Source organism: Trachemys scripta, chromosome 3 (genome assembly GCF_013100865.1).
Source record: "Trachemys scripta elegans isolate TJP31775 chromosome 3, CAS_Tse_1.0, whole genome shotgun sequence".
Lineage (NCBI taxonomy): Eukaryota > Metazoa > Chordata > Testudines > Emydidae > Trachemys > Trachemys scripta.
In genome coordinates this window covers 124,395,790-124,413,983 of record NC_048300.1, presented here as the reverse complement: position 1 = coordinate 124,413,983, position 18,194 = coordinate 124,395,790, and the positions used below count along the sequence as shown (strand labels likewise).

At 39.4% G+C, this 18,194-nt stretch overlaps 1 protein-coding gene across 3 annotated transcripts in view; it reads right to left on the bottom strand.

Annotated features, from left to right (window-relative positions):
* Positions 1–17,998, bottom strand: part of RTN4IP1 (reticulon 4 interacting protein 1) — a 28,433-nt gene extending 10,435 nt beyond the window's left edge. For 2 of the 3 annotated variants that reach the window (XR_004645174.1, XM_034765943.1), the window contains exons 1-7: positions 17,279–17,998; positions 14,954–15,105; positions 14,098–14,166; positions 11,702–11,826; positions 8,657–8,705; positions 5,484–5,620; positions 845–1,028 (exon numbers count right to left, since the gene is read on the bottom strand). Coding sequence is in view for 2 of the 3 variants with exons in the window: in XM_034765943.1 (XP_034621834.1) it covers positions 845–1,028; positions 5,484–5,620; positions 8,657–8,705; positions 11,702–11,826; positions 14,098–14,166; positions 14,954–15,105; positions 17,279–17,579 (1,017 nt within the window). In the remaining variant the exon portion in view is untranslated. Of the gene's footprint in view, positions 1–844; positions 1,029–5,483; positions 5,621–8,656; positions 8,706–11,701; positions 11,827–14,097; positions 14,167–14,953; positions 15,106–16,614; positions 16,633–17,278 lie in introns of those variants that run through there. The other variant, XM_034765944.1, reaches the window with a different exon arrangement.
* Between the last annotated feature and the right edge of the window lie 196 nt (positions 17,999–18,194).

The following is an 18,194-nucleotide window of genomic DNA, read 5'->3' as shown; positions in this document are numbered from 1 at the left end:
CAGAATCAGGGCTTGGATTTTTCAAATCCAATTGAAATGTGATACATAACACAAAATGCCTCTAACGTAAACATGCAGAAAGCTGCACTGAGCAATATGTGTACAGCCTTCTTTCCAGGCTCGTACTTCACTTCATTATGAACAGGAGGCCTCCCTTTTAAAGTGTCATTATTAGACTTGGGGTCTCATTCGAATATGCAGCCACAGCAACGGCTGAAACAGCACTCCTTTGAAGAGCAAGAATTGCCTGTTCAGGGAAAAAACAAGCCTTTAAAAAAATAAAGAGTTCACCTGTCTGTTTCAGACAGAAAGAAATTATTTAAAAAAGTAAAGACAGAAAAATTAGGGTAACAATATCACCACCCAGAAACACGAGTCGGAAGAGAGGAAAAAGGAAAAGAAAAAGTGTTTCTTAGCTGTCCTGTGGGAATTCTCTCCTTTAGGGATGAAGATGGCACATCACTGGAGCAAACAATGTGTTGGGTGAAATCCTGACCCCAATGAAGTCAATAGCAAAACTCCCATTGACTTCAATGGGGCCAGGATTTCATCTGTTGCATTTACTGTAGACATACCAACAGGACTTACTATGAAAAAAGTAGAATTAAAAATCTTAACTCAGAGGCACCCAAAACACTCCCACATCAGCCAGACAGATATCAGTTCTCACTCAACTATCACCAACCCTGTATGTGGAGGAAAGGAAAAAACAGCTGGGAGAGCATGAGCATGCCTAACTAAGCACACAGGAATGAGGCAAAAAAACCCCAAAACATGTACCAGGAGACTAACTGCATCAAACTCCTTATTTCATAGAGTTAAAGCATCCATTTTGTTACTGTACCTTTACAGTTTTGGTTCCAACCGTGACTCCTGTTTGTAGCATGCCATCAGCTACTCCAAGCCTGTCCACATTCAGTAGAAAGGGTGTTACCAAAGTAACATATGTGGCTCCTGACCATTTCTTGAGGAAATCTGGAGACCATTTTTCAGTGGGTCCACCAACATTATCTAGGATGAAATCAAACCTGGAAACAGGGAAAAAATGTGTTTGGAAAGCACGGTGTTGCACTGAAAAAATACAGAAACAGGCCAACAGTCTTGTAATTAACTTGTTTATTTGAGAGAAAAGGTGATTCTAAGCAGAGATTGACTATAGCTGAAATGTCCATTTACAGACGCAAGGCACTGAAACAATCTGTGCACAGGAATGTAGCATGGAAGACCCAGACTTTCAACTAAATCCTAGTTCACTATGTGAAAGTAGAATGAATTATATTGTAAAAGTAGAATGGATTAAAGAAATGCTGTATGTTCCTTTAAGCAGGAATGAGGAATGTTGAGATAAAGTTGACAGGAAGAGAAACATTGTATTGAACAATGGGTCCACTTAAGCTGATGGTGGGACATTAACAGGAGATCAGATCGGTAAGAGTTAATAAGGAAATAAAATGTGTGTGTCTAGCCCCAGGTAAACTTATCAGTTCTGCTCCCTTTTTCATCTTGTTAAGTTCGCGCCCTTTTTATCTGAATAAATAAGATAGTTTGGGCCTTGCATGGCACTCACATTATCTGGGTGTTTAGCAGAGCACTTTTGCTGATAAACAGAGTGGTCTGACAAACTGTGAGTCCTGAGTCTGACTTTGACAATTATAACCCAGCCTCACTGTACACAGAGATTGTACCTATATGTTACTGGTCATTCACTAAAGACAGGATACAACCATCTCAGGGCCAACTAACAATCTCACTGTAGCTAAACTGAACATCACCCTAATTGTTTAGAGTCACTATGACTTTATTACATTGGCCTACACATGCAGCAGCATATAGGGTATGTGAAAGACAAGCTGTGTCCACACTCACTGTGGTGTAGTCCTCAAAGGCTCTGACAGCAGGGAGGCAGCAGGGAAAGGCTCCAGTAGCTCCCCTCCGCTGGGGCCTTTCACTGCAGTGAGGAAAAGGCTTTGTCAGGGGAGAGGCAGGGGAGCTGCTGGACCGTTTCACTGCAGGAAAAGCCTCCCACAATGGGGAGACAGCACGACACTACAGTGCTAAAAATAGCAGTGCAGACAGGGGAAAGACTGCCTGTGCATGTAGGATTCAGATGTGTAGGTTTCAGAGTAGCAGCCGTGTTAGTCTGTATCCGCAAAAAGAACAGGAGTACTTGTGGCACCTTAGAGACTAACAAATTTATTAGAGCACAAGCTTTCGTGGACTACAGCCCACTTCTTCGGATGCATATATGCATATATATATATATATATATATATGAATGAAGTGGGCTGTAGTCCACGAAAGCTTATGCTCTAATAAATTTGTTAGTCTCTAAGGTGCCACAAGTACTCCTGTTCTTTTTTCAGATGTGTAGGACATTCTACTCACCTATGCTATTTATACCCGTGCTAGCGGGGCGTGCTGTGTCTTTACATACTGCTGCAAGTGTAGACCCACCTTACGATAGTTTCAAGATATTCTAGAGCTTCACATTCTTCTCCCAAGCAATATTTGCTTGAAAGTTTGAAATTCAAACTATTTAATCCCCGGGCATACAGGATGGGGGATTACCGCATCCGAGGTAGAAACAAAACTTGAACGCCTTAATGGGACTAAGTCGGGAGGACCGGACGATCTTCATCCGAGAATATTGAAGGAATTGGCGCGGGAAATAGCAGGCCCATTAGTGATTATATTTAATGAATCTGTAAACTCGGGGGTGGTCCCGTTAGACTGGAGAATAGCCAACGTGGTTCCTATTTTCAAGAAAGGGAAAAAAAGTGATCCGGGTAACTACAGGCCTGTTAGTTTAACATCTGTAGTGTGCAAGGTGCTGGAGAAGATTCTGAAAGAGAAACTAGTTGAGGACCTTGAGGTTAATGGCAATTGCGATAAATTACAGCATGGTTTTACGAAGGGCAGATCATGCCAAACGAATCTGATCTCCTTCTTTGAGAAAGTAACGGATTTATTAGATAAGGGAAATGCGGTGGACCTAATATACCTGGATTTCAGTAAAGCGTTTGATACTGTACCCCATGAGGAATTATTGGTTAAACTGGAAAACATGGGGATCGATATGAAAATCCAGAGGTGGATAAGGAATTGGTTAATGGGGAGAATGCAGCGGGTCGTATTAAAGGGTGAATTGTCGGGTTGGAGGGAGGTTACTAGTGGAGTGCCTCAAGGTTCGGTTTGGGACCCATTTTATTTAATCTATTTATAACTGACCTCGGAACCGATTGCAAGAGTGGGCTGATAAAGTTTGCGGATGATACGAAGGTGGGAGGAGTTGCAAATTCGGAGGAGGATAGGGATATTCTGCAGGGAGACTTGAATGAGCTTGTGAATTGGAGTGTCAGAAATAGGATGAAATTTAATAGTGAAAAGTGTAAGGTGATGCACTTGGGGATGACTAATAACAATTTTAGTTACAAGATGGGGATGCATTGGTTAGAAGTAACGGAAGAGGAGAAGGACCTAGGGGTCCTTGTGGACCGCAGGATGACTATGAGTCGACAATGTGACGTGGCGGTGAAAAAAGCCAATGCGGTCTTGGGATGTATTAGGCGAGGTATATCTAGTAGGGATAAGGAGGTCCTTCTTCCGTTGTATAAGGCGCTGGTGAGACCTCATTTGGAGTACTGTGTGCAGTTCTGGTCTCCCATGTTTAAAAAAGATGAACTCAAACTGGAACGGGTGCAGAGAAGGGCGACTAAGATGATCAGAGGAATGGAAAACCTGTCGTATGAAAAGAGATTAGAGGAGCTTGGGTTGTTTAGTCTGACAAAGCGAAGGCTGAGGGGGGATACGATTGCTATCTTTAAATATATCAGAGGGGTAAATACAAGGGAGGGAGAGGAATTATTCCAGCTTAGTACTAATGTGGACACGAGAACGAATGGATATAAACTGGCCGTGGGGAAGTTCAGGCTTGAAATTAGACGAAGGTTTCTGACCGTCAGAGGGGTGAAATATTGGAACGGCCTTCCAAGGGAAACGGTGGGGGCGACGGACCTGTCTGGTTTTAAGATTAAGTTAGATAAGTTTATGGAGGGAATGGTTTAATGGTAAAACATAGTAGCCAAGGAAAACCAAGCAATGGTACGTAAATAGCATAATGGCCAACAAGGGTCAGGCTAGAGACTCTTGCCTACATGCTTGGGGTATTACTGATCGCCATATTTGGGGTCGGGAAGGAATTTTCCTCCAGGGTAGATTGGCTCAGCCTCTGGAGGTTTTTCGCCTTCCTCCGCAGCATGGGGCAGGGATCACTAGCAGGAGGGTCTCAGCCGATTGAAGTCACTAAAACACAGGATTGGGGACTTCAACGGCAGAGTCCAGGGAAGGGTCTTGCGGCCTGCAGCATGCAGGGGGTCAGACCAGATGATCATAATGGTCCCTTCTGACCTTAAAGTCTATGAGTCTATGAGATTCAAATATAATTATCACAATTTATATTTGAATAATTCTTTAAGAAAAAACAAGCAAAAAATCCTTAAGGTGGGAATTCCTAACAAACAACTAATTCCAAGGCAAACTCTTAAACAATACATTTTAAATATAAATGTATTTATCTTGAAACATTTGTTATTTATCTGAGACAGCTGGACTAGGCTTCCAGAAAAGCTCAATCTATTCCCAGCTCTCCTGCACACTTGCTATCAGACTTTAGTCACGTAACTGCTCCATGCCTCAGTTTCCCTTTCTGTAAAATGAACTATTAGTGCTTACTTACCTTACACAAACTTGTAAAGCTTAATTCATTAATGTTTTCAATGTTGTTATAGCTGTGTTGGTCTCAAGATATTAGAGAGACAAAGTGGGTGAGGTAATATCTTTTATTGGAGCAACTTTGGTTGGTGAGAAAGACAAGCTTTCGAGCCTAGAGCTCTTCTTCAGGCCTGCTTCAGCAGCACTGCAAACATTACTGAATTAAGCTTTGCAAATCCTGTGTGAGGTATGCCAACACCAACGGTTCATTTTACAGAAAGGGAAACTGAGGCACGAAGCAGTTAAGTCTGAAGCAGAGCTCTATGTAGCTTGAAAGCTCGTCTCTCTCACCAACAGAAGTTGGTCCAGTAAAAGATATTACCTCATCCACCTTGTCTTTCATTAATGTTTGTAAGCATTTTGAGATCCTTGGAGGGAAGCTGATACAGTTGTGGAAATCATTATCATTATAGAAATGTGTTTAAATGAGTGAATTCTTCCCCATTGACTTAACCTATTTTTTTCTGACTTAATACTGCAGAGCAGTCTGTATTTATGATACTCATTTCACAGCCACATTCAAAGAGGGGGGAGGCAGACAGCTTGCTTTAGAAAGTAAGGCTTTGCAAACAGGAAGGCTCAAAACCCCAGAGGCAGGGAGTCTGCCAGACTAATTTTGGATTCGAGCAACCCAAAAGGTACATGCAAGGGAGTCTGCTTGCTGCCTATGCCCCTACTGTACTATATAAATATTTAACTGCATTAGTACATACAATGGTAACATTTTCAGTTGCTCTGCTACATCTCCAGATTTGTAATCAATCACATCATCTGCTCCAAGCTTTTTCACCAGGGTACTGGCATCCTGAGAACAAACGGCTGTCACATGACCACCCCAAGCTTTCATTAGCTATATATAAAAAACATAAAAAATTCTAAGGTTTAAAAATTATTTAAATAGTGAAAATACCTCAGAAGACCAACATCGCATTATCAACAGAATCCAAATAAACATCTGCAATAGAGAGGGAGCACAGCAGGTGCACTGTGCTACCGCGTAGGGCAACTCACTAACACAGGGATGGGCAAACTTTTTGGCCTGAGGGCCACATTTGCGTATGGAAATTGTATGATGGGCCATGAATGCTCATGAAATTGGGGGTTGGGGTGCGGGAGGAGGTGGTGGCTCCAGCTGGGGGTGCGGGCTGGGGGGGGGGGCAGAAATGAAGAGTTATGGGTGCGGGAGGGGGCTCCGGGCTGGGGGATAGGGTTGGGGTGCGGGGGGGAGGGCTCTGGGTGAGGGTGGTCTCTGGGGTGGGGCTGAGGGGTTTGGGGTGCAGGAGGGTGCTCTGGGCTGGGACCAAGGAGTTCGGAGGGCAGGAGGGAGTTCAGGGCTGGGGCAGGGGCACAGTGCATCAGGGGTGCAGGCTCTGGGCGGTGCTTACCTCAAGCAGCTCCCAGAAGCAGTGGCATGTCCCCACTCCGGCTCCTACACGGAGGCGCATCCAGGCAGCTCTGTGGGCTGCCCTGTCTGCAGGCACTGCCTCTGCAGCTCCCACTGGCCACAGTTCCTGGGCAATGGGAGCTGCGGCGGCACTTGGGGTGGGGGCAGCGTGCAGAGCCCCTGGCTGCCTCTACTCGTAGGAGCCAGAGCGGGGACATGCCACTGCTTCTGGGAGCGGCACGGAGTGGGGCAAGCCTCCTACCCCACTCCCTGGCTCGAGTGCCAGAGTGGGGCAAGCCCCAGACCCCACTCCCCAGCAGGAGCTCAAGGGCCGGATTAAAACGTCTGGAGGGCTGGATGCGGCCCCTGGGCCGTAGTTTGCCCACCCCGGCCATAAACAGTGTTTAGTACATGCAGTTATAATAATTTTTTACTTTGATGCCTCTTACAGATCTCAGATACCAGGCTACCTTAAATAAAATGCTGTGTGCCTTTCAAAGTTGGCCATTTGGACAGTTAATTCTTCAGATGCTGCTGACTACCTAAGTATGCCCTTGGCTGCTAATATACAAAGTGCAAACCACGTTCCATCAAGGTAGATAAAAAATAATGATTTTTTTTTTTTAAATTTAATCAGATTTTTTAATTCAAATAGATTTTTTTATTTAAATTATATTCTTTTTAAAAATAAACCTGTTTAAAATGAAATCTGAATTTAATACAAAATATATGTTACGTTATGTTTATGTTATGTAAAATTATGATCTCTTAAAATATTTAAATGAAAAAACAACTATGCCAAATCCCTAAGCCTCTATCAAAAACTTTGAGTTAAAGGCTCTTTTTCTAGATAAAAAAAGCATCAGGGGAAAAAACATCTAACTTTTGAGCTCAAGCTTTGTAAATATATCAGAAAAGATCATGAACTCTATTCAATACTTGTTTCATTAATAAAAATAAGATTTGTATGCTATTTTGTGTGTTTAATTAAATTCCAGTTACCATCCTAATGCAGCGTGTCACAAGTCATGAGCAAAAAGTTAATTATCTAGTAAACAGCAATACATCATTCACCATTTTCTAACATACTAAGAATGTACAACTAATAAGAATCTGAAAGCATTAAGCTATATAATAATATATAAATGTGTGTAAATAGATATATACGGTTATAGTGTACCATAGGTATAAAAAAGATATATCCAATCTAGTGTAAAGACACTATTTGGTTGTAAATCAGCTCACTAGAAACAATAATCCGGCTATCTGCAAACTTCAAAGAGCAAAACTTTCACTAATTTATCATAGGGAGGGTGGCTGGTTAGTTTATAGTCTGCAAAGCTGCTCAAACAGAAAGGAATGTTGCTAATTATTTAATTTACCCTCTATTGTATACATTATTCTCACTCTTCACTGCAATATCTTCTTTGATATTTGCCAACCATAAACCTAACACAGGAATGAATTATTCTGCATGATGACAGGTAGCGATCACAACTACTCAGTGGCAGGCTCAACCTTTCTTACTGAACTCATTTAGCAACCTGCTTTATCAAGGCTCAGGCAGATAGCGTACTACTGAAAACTCTCTCATGCTCTTCTAAAGGCTATTACAGGGGGGGAGGGATAGCTCAGTGATTTGAGCATTGGCCTGCTAAACCCAGGGTTGTGAGTTCAAACCTTGAGGGGGCCATTTAGGGATCTGGGGCAAAATCGGTACTTGGTGAAGGCAGGGGACTGGACTCAATGACCTTTTGAGGTCCCTTCCAGTTCTATGAGATAGGTATATCTCCATTTATTTACAACTTTGAAATCTGAAAAAAAAAACACTTAGTGGTACAATCATCTAAAATGTATTTGTTTATACTCTGAAGACAAAGACGCTTGAGTGTAAGGGACATTGCTTTCAATCAAAAGCCCCAAATTTAATTCAAATGTACTAAGAACAAGTTTCAAGATGAATAGCTCATTAAAAAACACCTCCTCCTTTTAACTGAGATTAAAAAAGTGGGGAGGGGAAATTGCATTCTAAGCCACTACACTATATTTGATGCACATAAAAACATTAACACATTAAGGAGAATGTACATCAGAAAACAAAGCAGTTTGTTGAAATCATTATCAATTTATACCAGTTTATTCCACTTGGGGGTGAGGGAGGCAGGAAATCTAATCAAAACATATAACAGATTTCAAGTCACATGGAAATTGGAGTCTCCTTCCCAGTAACTAAAGCCTTGAAGTGTAATCATTCACTTCCTACACCCATAACCTCTCTGCCCCTGAAGCCTACTCCTTCCTAACTTAGGCTAAGATAATAACTAAATAGATGGAAATGATAAATCTCAAACTATTTTCAAACTCTCTTACCTTTGGGCTTGCACTGAGATCATTCAGTAGCTTGCTAATTCACCACCAACAGCCCCCACCTCCTTTCCCTTAAACCTTGATCAGAGAGTACTTTCATGAAAGACTCACACTGGGCTTATTGTAATACATCACCTGGATAGCAAAGGTACCAACTCCACCTGAAGCGCCGAAAATTAATATTCTGTAAAACAAGAGCAATTCCAATTGATAAAACCTAACTGCATAGCAAGACAATTCCACCATGTAAGAATCCACGTGAATTAAACTAACGAAATACCCAATATACACAAAGATTCCTTGATGATCCTATTTACATGAGGGGGAGGATTACAACAGGAAGATGAACATGAATGTAGGAGAGAAGTGGCAGCTAAGACAAAGGTCTGATGAATACAGCATTGCAGCAATCATAACAAATACCTAGGGTTATATTTTAGAGGAGGTGCCAACATGTCAGCTTTAAAAAAAGTGCAAAATTTTAACAACATTCTACTTGAATGTCTCTTACAGTCTCAGATACCAGGCTATGTGAAATTAACAGCTCTGTTTCTCTTTCAAAATTGGTCCTTTGGACAGTTAACCTTTCAGATGACTAAAAATGTGAGGTAACGCTGTCAACTTACGCTTCTATGACAATAACACTATCTTCCAGTACAGCAAGGCAGCTCTTTGCCTTGTTCATTTGAGTTTTCCACTAATCCAGAAGTGGGACTGTAGGCCAATAATATTTTCATCAAAAGACAACTTAAAGGAAGCACTATTTCCACCCTTTCTCCCCAAAAGAACTGAATAAGGTTAGCACTTCATAAGCTTAGACCCATACTTTATGCACCAAATTTTCATTGGTTTTGTGTTGCGATATTTCCTTAACAGAAAAATCAATTGTGAATGTAAACCTAAGAGAAAATATTTGTTTAAAGTGGTGGTATTTACAGTATTGGGACATTTTAGAACTCATGGAATGTAAGTCACATTATTAAACTCTATAGCTAACAGAAAAAAACATGTCATGAAGTAGACTAGGCAAAAGTAATTTTGAGGCTGAACTAAACCAAAATACATTTCTTTTCTAGAAATTCTACTGTAAATTGAGCAGAACTCTGCTAATTTTCATTTATAATTGGAAGAGATTACAGAATACCAAATGTTGAGAATGAGCAAATAAGATAAAGATCAGAGCTACTGCATCATAAAACACGTTTTGCATTTATTTTGACAAGTGTACATTCACTTTACCTGCATGTAATAAATACCTCATAGTATATTACTAAACACACTGCAGAATATTTTGTTAAAATAATCTAGTCTTAGTGATACGAGACCTCAATACAGCACTCTAATCGTGGTGTTTTACAAACTTCATCTAGATACTTTCTATTAAATCTTTAATACATAGACTTATAAGAAAGTGTTACTTGAAGCCTATAAATGGAATTGTAAATTTTAAACCATCTGCTAACCAGTGCAGGAATATTCAAGTCAGAATTTTAGTGACTATTTTGTTCAAAAGACTGAAGTTCTGAAATATCTGATACCCCGTGGTGGTTTCATTGAAGTTTCAGTATCTTCAAGCAAAGGATGTTTCTGATTTAAATCCTCTCACTATGCTGGGGATGAAGGAAATTGCTTTTGCAATTCAAGATCGTAGTATACTGTCTGGATGTTGGATTCAACATTTTGGTTTAAAAAAAAAAGGCACATACTTTTGCCAAACACCTTGCCAATTTTCTTCGTAACTTAAAATTTGCGATTTTCTCATTAACTTTTTGGAGAAAGCTATAGCTAAAGAGTTGAAAATTCATCTTTTGAAGAGTGACCTAAGTAAAATATTTCAGTGGAAGTTTGGAACAGCTTTGGTGAGGGTTATCTTTTTTATTCTAAAAGCCTCCAGGATACATGGGTCTTCTTTGTGCATGGTACAAGAGTTGCACATCTGAAGCAAAGAGCACTAAGTAAATTTCCAGAAAGAAAACAAGCAGTCAAAAAACTTTTTCATTACCCCAACCCAAGGGCTGACCACAGTCTGTTTGCCACCCAAATGTTATACACTGGAAACTATTTACACTATTTATAAAGCAATCTATAAGCGCATATGGGTAATTATTAGCAACAACAGAACATGTACATGGTGACTGAGAATGTGGAAGTAAAACTCACTAGTTTTTTTTCATTGTTTAAGCTGAAGCAAATGCAAAAAGTAAAGAAACAGTATAAATAAAAGTTTTTTAAAAAGTGCTTTCACTTTTAGGTAAGTTTTGTAACCTAGGTAGGGCATTTTTAATTTTTTTTAACCCAAAGGCACTTCATTAAATGATATTAATCCCATTTACATGCAACAAATTAACCAAAACGAAAAATGATCTAAAACATTTAAAAAATAAAGAGGGAGATAAGTGTAAAGTTCTACTATTTACTACAGGGTAATACCAATAGTTTTAAGAGCAGAAGCAATTTCAAAGAATAATTTATTTTCTCAGAAAATAGTTGACCTTTAGAACAAACATTTTCCTGATATTTTCATAATGAAATTTACCATGGCACACAACAGCCAGTTACTTCAGTATCTCCCAAAGATGTAGATGAAAGATTTTCATTAAATCCAATGTCCTTTACAATATGTTTTATTAAAACATAATACTCCATGATAACAGGAGGTCAGAAAGTATAAGGTCAAGATCTTGCAAACATTTATGCACATTCTTAATTTTATTCATGTGAGTAGTCCCATTGACTTTAATGAACTACTCACATAAGCAGAGTTAAGAACATGTGTAAGTGTTTATAAGATCAGGACCAAGTTGGATTTTCCTTCTGTTTAGAAGGAAGCTGAGGTGAGAAGACCTCTGACCCCATCAAAACAATTGAGGGTCTAATTCTACAAGCTTTACTTAAGTAAATAGCCCCACTGAAATTAATAGGACTATTTGTCAGAATAAAGGTTAGCAGTTCAGGCCCTGAATTAAGAAAGTAAACTTTCAGCCATTATGTCATCTCTGTATCTTTACCATACTAGTGCAAATTCAAAGGCTTTACCATTTTGTGCATATAGGAATGACTCTGCACATTCAATTTTTTATTTTACCTATCTTAAAAAATTAAATTCAGTTAGCTCTCTATACAAAAAATAAACACACAAAAGTTAATGCAAACATATTAGCACCAGGACCAGTCACTTACCGTTTCCCACTGCAATTATCTTGGTTCAATCCCCCAATTTGGTTCATTGCAGACCATGCTGTTAGACCGACATATGGTAAGGAGGCAGCTTCCATGTGACTGAGACACTTGGGCTTGTGAGAGATCTAAAGTAGAAGATCAGTCATGTCTAAATCACAATGAATAATATATTTGTGGACTACCAGGGTTGATAAAAATAAAGTTTTAATATTGATTTCAATTTAAAAAAATCATTTGATTTACGTTAAATACATTTTTCATTTAAAAAAATAAACCTTCTCTATAATCTATTAAAATCACTTAAATTAAATAAAAAATAATATTAAGCAGTAAATGTTTGCTGCAAAACTTTTAAAGAGAGTCATACTACTGAACTGGAGGAAGTCACTGGCTAAGTACCTGGAACTAGAGTCGTTTTTTCTGACAAAAAAAATTACTACCCAACACCAGGAGCGGGGACTGAAGCCCGAGGCCTCCCACCCCAGGTGAGGGGGCCAAAACCAAACCCCAAGGGCCTCAGCACCAGGCTGGGGCCTGTAACCTGAGCCCTGCCACCCAGGGCTCACACCCTCAGGCTTCAGCTTTGGCCCCGGGCAGTGGGGCTCGGGTTTTGGCTTTGGCCTCGGGCCCCAGCAACTCTAGCACCAGCCCTGGCGATGCCATTAAAACGGGGTCACGACCCACTTTGGGGTCCCAACCCACAGTTTGAGAACCGCTGAACTAGAGTTTGCTAAGCTACTAACCCAGCTTTTGACAGCAAGAGCATTGACTGCAGGTGCTGAGAGAATATTTTCTTAATTTCAGTTTACTGAACTAGTTCAGTACAATGGCTAGTTCATTCAAAGTTAAGAAAACAGCTGGGAGCTGAAAAAAGTGGGAAAGCTTGTTTTCCTCTTCCAATCTATGAATAAAAGCTAAGTGTGAGAGAATGAGATCTTCTAGCTCTAGAATCTTGAAGGACATGGTGACCAGAAACAATCCATTCAATTCACTAACAACTTTGTTTAATAAATCAGTTTATTAAAACATGTTCTGCATTTGAAATTAACTTTTTTTCTTATGTATTCAGCATATATAAGGTAGTTTTATTTAACTACTAAAAAAATTAATGCTGATTTTGTGAATTTTTAACTAGACTCTAGTTTCCATGCAAATAGAGCTTGACACAAATCATAAGTAAAAGATGAATCATGTACTAAATAAGAAATGTATCATTCACATTTGCTCAAATAAAATGTAACAAATTTAGAATCTGAATACAATTTAAACAAATATATAGCACAATATACATGTGTATAGTTTATTCTCCTAATGTGTAACAAAAAATAGTACCGACACTGCACCCCATATTCTTCATAGAGCTATTATGATATATATGATATGATTATGGAATAATTATGATGTATTTTATGCAAGATAAGTCATGCGAGATATCATTGAAAAGATTTTGATTTCCTGATATGATTATCCTATTTTTATGTATGTATCACTTTTGTATCTGAGGTTAGGAATATTGACTATGTATCTGTATTACAAATGTGTTTACACCTGGGGAACGCTCACTAGACAAGATGCTTTCATTCTGAAAAGCTGGGTGGGGAAGGGCCATTAGAGAAAACAATAGGCCTTAGAAGAAGCTTATCTCCCACTTGGGGGCATTCCTGAGGACACTGCAGACAGCCTCAGAGTCAAGGCTGCTGTGACACTACTGGGACATGTGACCAGGTCACCTGCTGCTGGACTCCATCTTGGTATATCAGTATTTTTCCACTGACTGGCGTGGGAACCAAGCTTTGAAACAAAGGGTTCCCGCCATATTCAAAAGCTATATAAGGTAGGGGAGTGACATCATCTTGGTTTTTCAATGGAGAGTGCTTGTCACAGCAATACTGTGTAAAGGAAGCCCAGGCTGGTGGGTCGGGGGGGCTCAGTGGTACCCCAGCTCCAGGTGGCACCTGGGAAGGAACCCGTCACAACCACATTTATTATAAAGTCTATGTTTAGTTGTGAATCCACAAGTTTTAATGGTTACCAATCAGTGAGCATCAACCTTCCTTTAGGAAAATAACTAAAAAAGATAAATATAAAACAAGATTAAAATCAATTATTATTTACATCAAGGTTTCCTGCCTGCTAATTTAAATTACAATTAAATCCCTGATTTAACTCAACCCACCAAGTGGACTACACAAGGCTTCAAATTAAAACAAGCTATACTAAACCTCAGCTGTTGAATTTTCCATGTTTCAAAATATCTTGATTACATAAGTAGAAAAATATTTTTTTTTAAAAATCTATAAAATTTAAAAACTGTGAAAAAGCAATTTACACAGATTTTGGAAGAAACAAAGTCTGCTGAAATTTTTGTTTTTATATTGAAATTTTGGTATGGTTACCTCATTTCCACTAGCTACAACAAACTCTGATATAGTGCCTTGTTTCCAGGGAGGAATTGCTGCCCATACCTAAAACCAAAGTGAAAACACATTTCAACTTTTATTATTTTCTTAATATTGAACCTATATCATAGAAAAGTCATTTTCCAACCTCGAGCACAACTTCAGTGTAGCATAAGTAGAGATTAATTATACAGAATATCAGTTTCACTAGATCGGAGTTCACTATAAAAAGATTTCATTTGCTCTCTTAAAACAAACTACAGAAGAATGATTAATAGAAGCATGGATGGGCCATATAACTAAGATGGATTGTACTGTGTATAATATAAACTTTTGGAGAAAGCAGATTACATTAAACAGTTCATATCTTACTAGAAGGCCATGAGCTGGTAAAATACCTGAAAGAGAAAAACATTCCTCCAGTAAAACTGAAAAAAGTCAAAAGCAAGTCTTATAAGGATTTATATGGGGCTCAGAAATTTGCTGGCTCTTCAACTATGTCAGAGTTTTTGGTAATAAAGGTTTACTCAAGAGAAATTTCCTGTTAAAATTCTAGTTTCAATCAAGATGAAGCAGCTTCAGGTATTTTGTTTTTTAATATAAGAAACCCCCACCTCAGGATTTTAACATATGCAAATTCAATGGACCCTAAATATAAACAAATGGGGTAACTAGCCCATATGAATATTTTGCAGGAAAAAACAAGTAAAAGTTCAAAAAAAGTTACTGCAACCCAGTTTTTATGTAGGCTGCAGGTAGGCAAGAAAAAATAGTTATTTGCAAAGAAAAATATTGACTTCATATTACATTTTCAACATACATAAAGTTAGAAAAATGAGACAAGTTACATCACCTCATCTCCAGGTTTGAAATAGGACACATTTAGCCCACATTCCATAATTACACCAGATACATCTCGACCAAGTGTTAGAGGAAATTCATTCCCGGTGCTTTTCAATTTCAGTGGATCACGTTTCATATTTAAAGCAGCTGCTCCATAACCATCTATAAAACATGGTTTAACAGAGTAGGAAATATCAATGATTATTTTTATAGAACTGCACAAATCGGACCAGTGAGCAAGGTTTATAGTCTGTGCATAATGCAACTTTACACCCCTGAAATTTGATTTTTTATAGTTCTGAAAATGTTATCTCTAAAGAACTAGAACCAAGCAGAACAGTATTATTTTATGTTTTAAAAAAGTTTATACAACTAAGTATCAACAAGTCTTGCAATATTTCTTCTTATGTCCCGTTTGGTGCACAATACATATAAAAATATTAAATATCATAAAACCAGCTAGCTACTTATAACATGATACTAGACATCACACTGACAGACATTTGTTATTTCATGATAACAATTAATCATTTCATGTGTGACGACTATCTCATAGATGTCTAATTTATTTTTCATAGGTACATGAGCATTGACAGGGCCAATTCTGCAATCATTAATCCCACAAATGTTCCCACTGGCTTCAGTAGGCCTCCTAAGATGAGTATGGATTGCATGATTGGACAAACAATCCTATAACAAACAACCTGCAATGTTTTAAGTAGTTTTGACCCCAGAATACAAACTAAGGCCTCAGTCTCACAAGGAGCTTTGTGCAGGCAGATCCCTGATCCATCCAGAATTCTGTGTAGGCTCAGGAGTTTGCTAAGATGGAGCTCATTGCAGGATCAGGGCTTTTTAAGAGCTTTAAATTGCAAGTACCATATATACTCATTCATAAGCCACATATTTTTGGTAAAAATGTGACACATCAAAGAGCAGGGGTCGGCTTATAAACGGGTCTACACCAAATTTTGATGATTTTAAACTCTATGGAATCATTGAATTGAATATCTAATACACTGTCGTTTTGTTTACCTGGAGCGTCTGCAGGCATGGAGTCCCTCGGCTCCCTGTGGCCACAGCTCGCCATTGCCAGCCAATGGGAGCTCCGGGAAGTGGTGCGCCACTACCCGCAGCTCCCATTGGCTGGGAACCACGAACCACGGCCACAGGGGGCTGAGGGGCTTCATGCCTGCAGACACTCCAAGTAAACAAAACGTCCCAACCTGCCAGCGCTTACCCTGACGAGCCGGGAGCCAAAGGTTTCCAACCCCTGAAATATAGGGCCGGCCTATGAAAGGGTCATACAGTTTTTGCTATTTTTACCAATCCTTTGGGGGAGGGGGGGGAGGTCAGCTTATAAACGAACGTGCTAATAAACGAATATATACGGTAATTGCTTTATCATTGAAATTTTAAGCTCAGTTGTTTAAAAAAATAGAAAGTTCTTTCAATTTTCATCTAAAGCCAATATCAAAATTTGAAATGCAAGATTGCATCTTGCTGTGAATAAACAGTGAAATATAAGATTTTCTGTTATTTTAAGTTTTTGTTAAGATTTCTGAGCCTGCTATTGAGAAAAATTGTCTGACTAGAAAAACATCAAATGGCAATGATCAATCAGTTAAATATACTGATTGTCCAAAGCCTTGAATTCAGTGGACAGCAGACCTGAAAAAGAGCTGTGTAAGGTCGAAAGCTTGTCTCTCTCACAAACAGAAGTTGGTCCAATAAAAGTAGCCACTGAGGCACCTATGCAACAGGAAGTTAGGACAAAGATGAGAAATAAACATTTTTGGGAATGAATTCTATGAGCCAACTGTCATGGGAGTTGAGGAAGCTCAGTGTTTTGCAAGAGGAACTCAGCACAGTGCAGGCCTGGGACTTGCACAATCGGAACCAAACTAACAGAAGAAGAAAAACACTTTAAAATTGGGTTGCAAGTTGATTCTCATTCTGATCATGAGTTTTAAGTCTGTGAAGAGCAGCAACCAGCTGCTTGTATTACTTGGGCTACAACCCAGCCTAATTTTGCTTTGGTAGATGCAGAACTATAGTCTAAAATTCACCACTCTCCCCTGACAATTTAACAGAAAAAAAGTTTTGCAAGAGTATTTTCCCACAATAATCATGGAATATCTTTCCAAACCGCCCTGTTTAAAAACTATTGGAGCCACAGGCACATTTTGGACTATGATTTACAACAACAATTTAATAAGAATAATAGAGGTATAATAAAATTATATTTACAGTATGAACCATGTTATGTTAAGAACTTAATCAACACTAAAATACACAAAAATATAATAATTCCTACTCAAAATAAATCACTTACTTCTCATATTAACATCTATAGGGTTTAAACTTGCAGCATGGACTTTAATAATGACTTCATTTGGAAAATGTATTATAGGGAACATCATGTTATTTGTAAATCGTAGCACATCATTTCGCCCATATCTCTCTATTATCCACGATGCCATAACTGTATATCTCTGACAGGAGAGGCTGATATTTCTACATAGACTGGGCTTGATTAAACTTTTGCCTCTTCTAAGGCAAGTTGCCATGGAACCTTGACTGAAAAGCAAGCCACTGTATGCTCTCCTACTAAGCAGATGCAACTTTAAATACATTATTGCCAATGCATAAGGTGGGATCTTTAATGACTCTAGCTACTATTCTAGATGTGTAAAAATAATTACATGCTGGCCACACTAATGCTTCCCATCTGCACAGAGATAATTTTTTAGCCAATCAAACCCATGTATGTTTGCCAACTTCAATTTTTTAAAATGTTTTACTATTACTCTAATTCTTCTTTTACAACCATAGGGGGGAGGGGGTGTCTAGATTCAACTTTTAACCACAAGACTCACAGGTTTTGGGGTGCGAACGAGGGGAACTAAACAAACTGGCTTTTCCCCCACGAGCATCACAGCCCCCAGAGACTCCCTAGTTTGAAAACGTGGAGGGGGGGGGATCCCCCAAACGCGTTATAACTCACCAAATCCCAGTGCCCCCTCCCCAATCAGCTCAGCCTCCCCCCACAAGACCCCGCCCCCAAAGTGAGACAGCCCCCGCCTAGCTCTCCCCTTTCCTTGCCCTTGCCCCCAGGGCCAGCGCGTGCCCCCCTCAGCAAGTCCCCGTCTGGCCTGAATCTCCTCCGCTCAGTGCGCACAGACTGAGGGTCACTCTCCGTCAGGCCACGCCCACTCCTCCCACCTCAGCCAATGGCGACCCGGCATCAT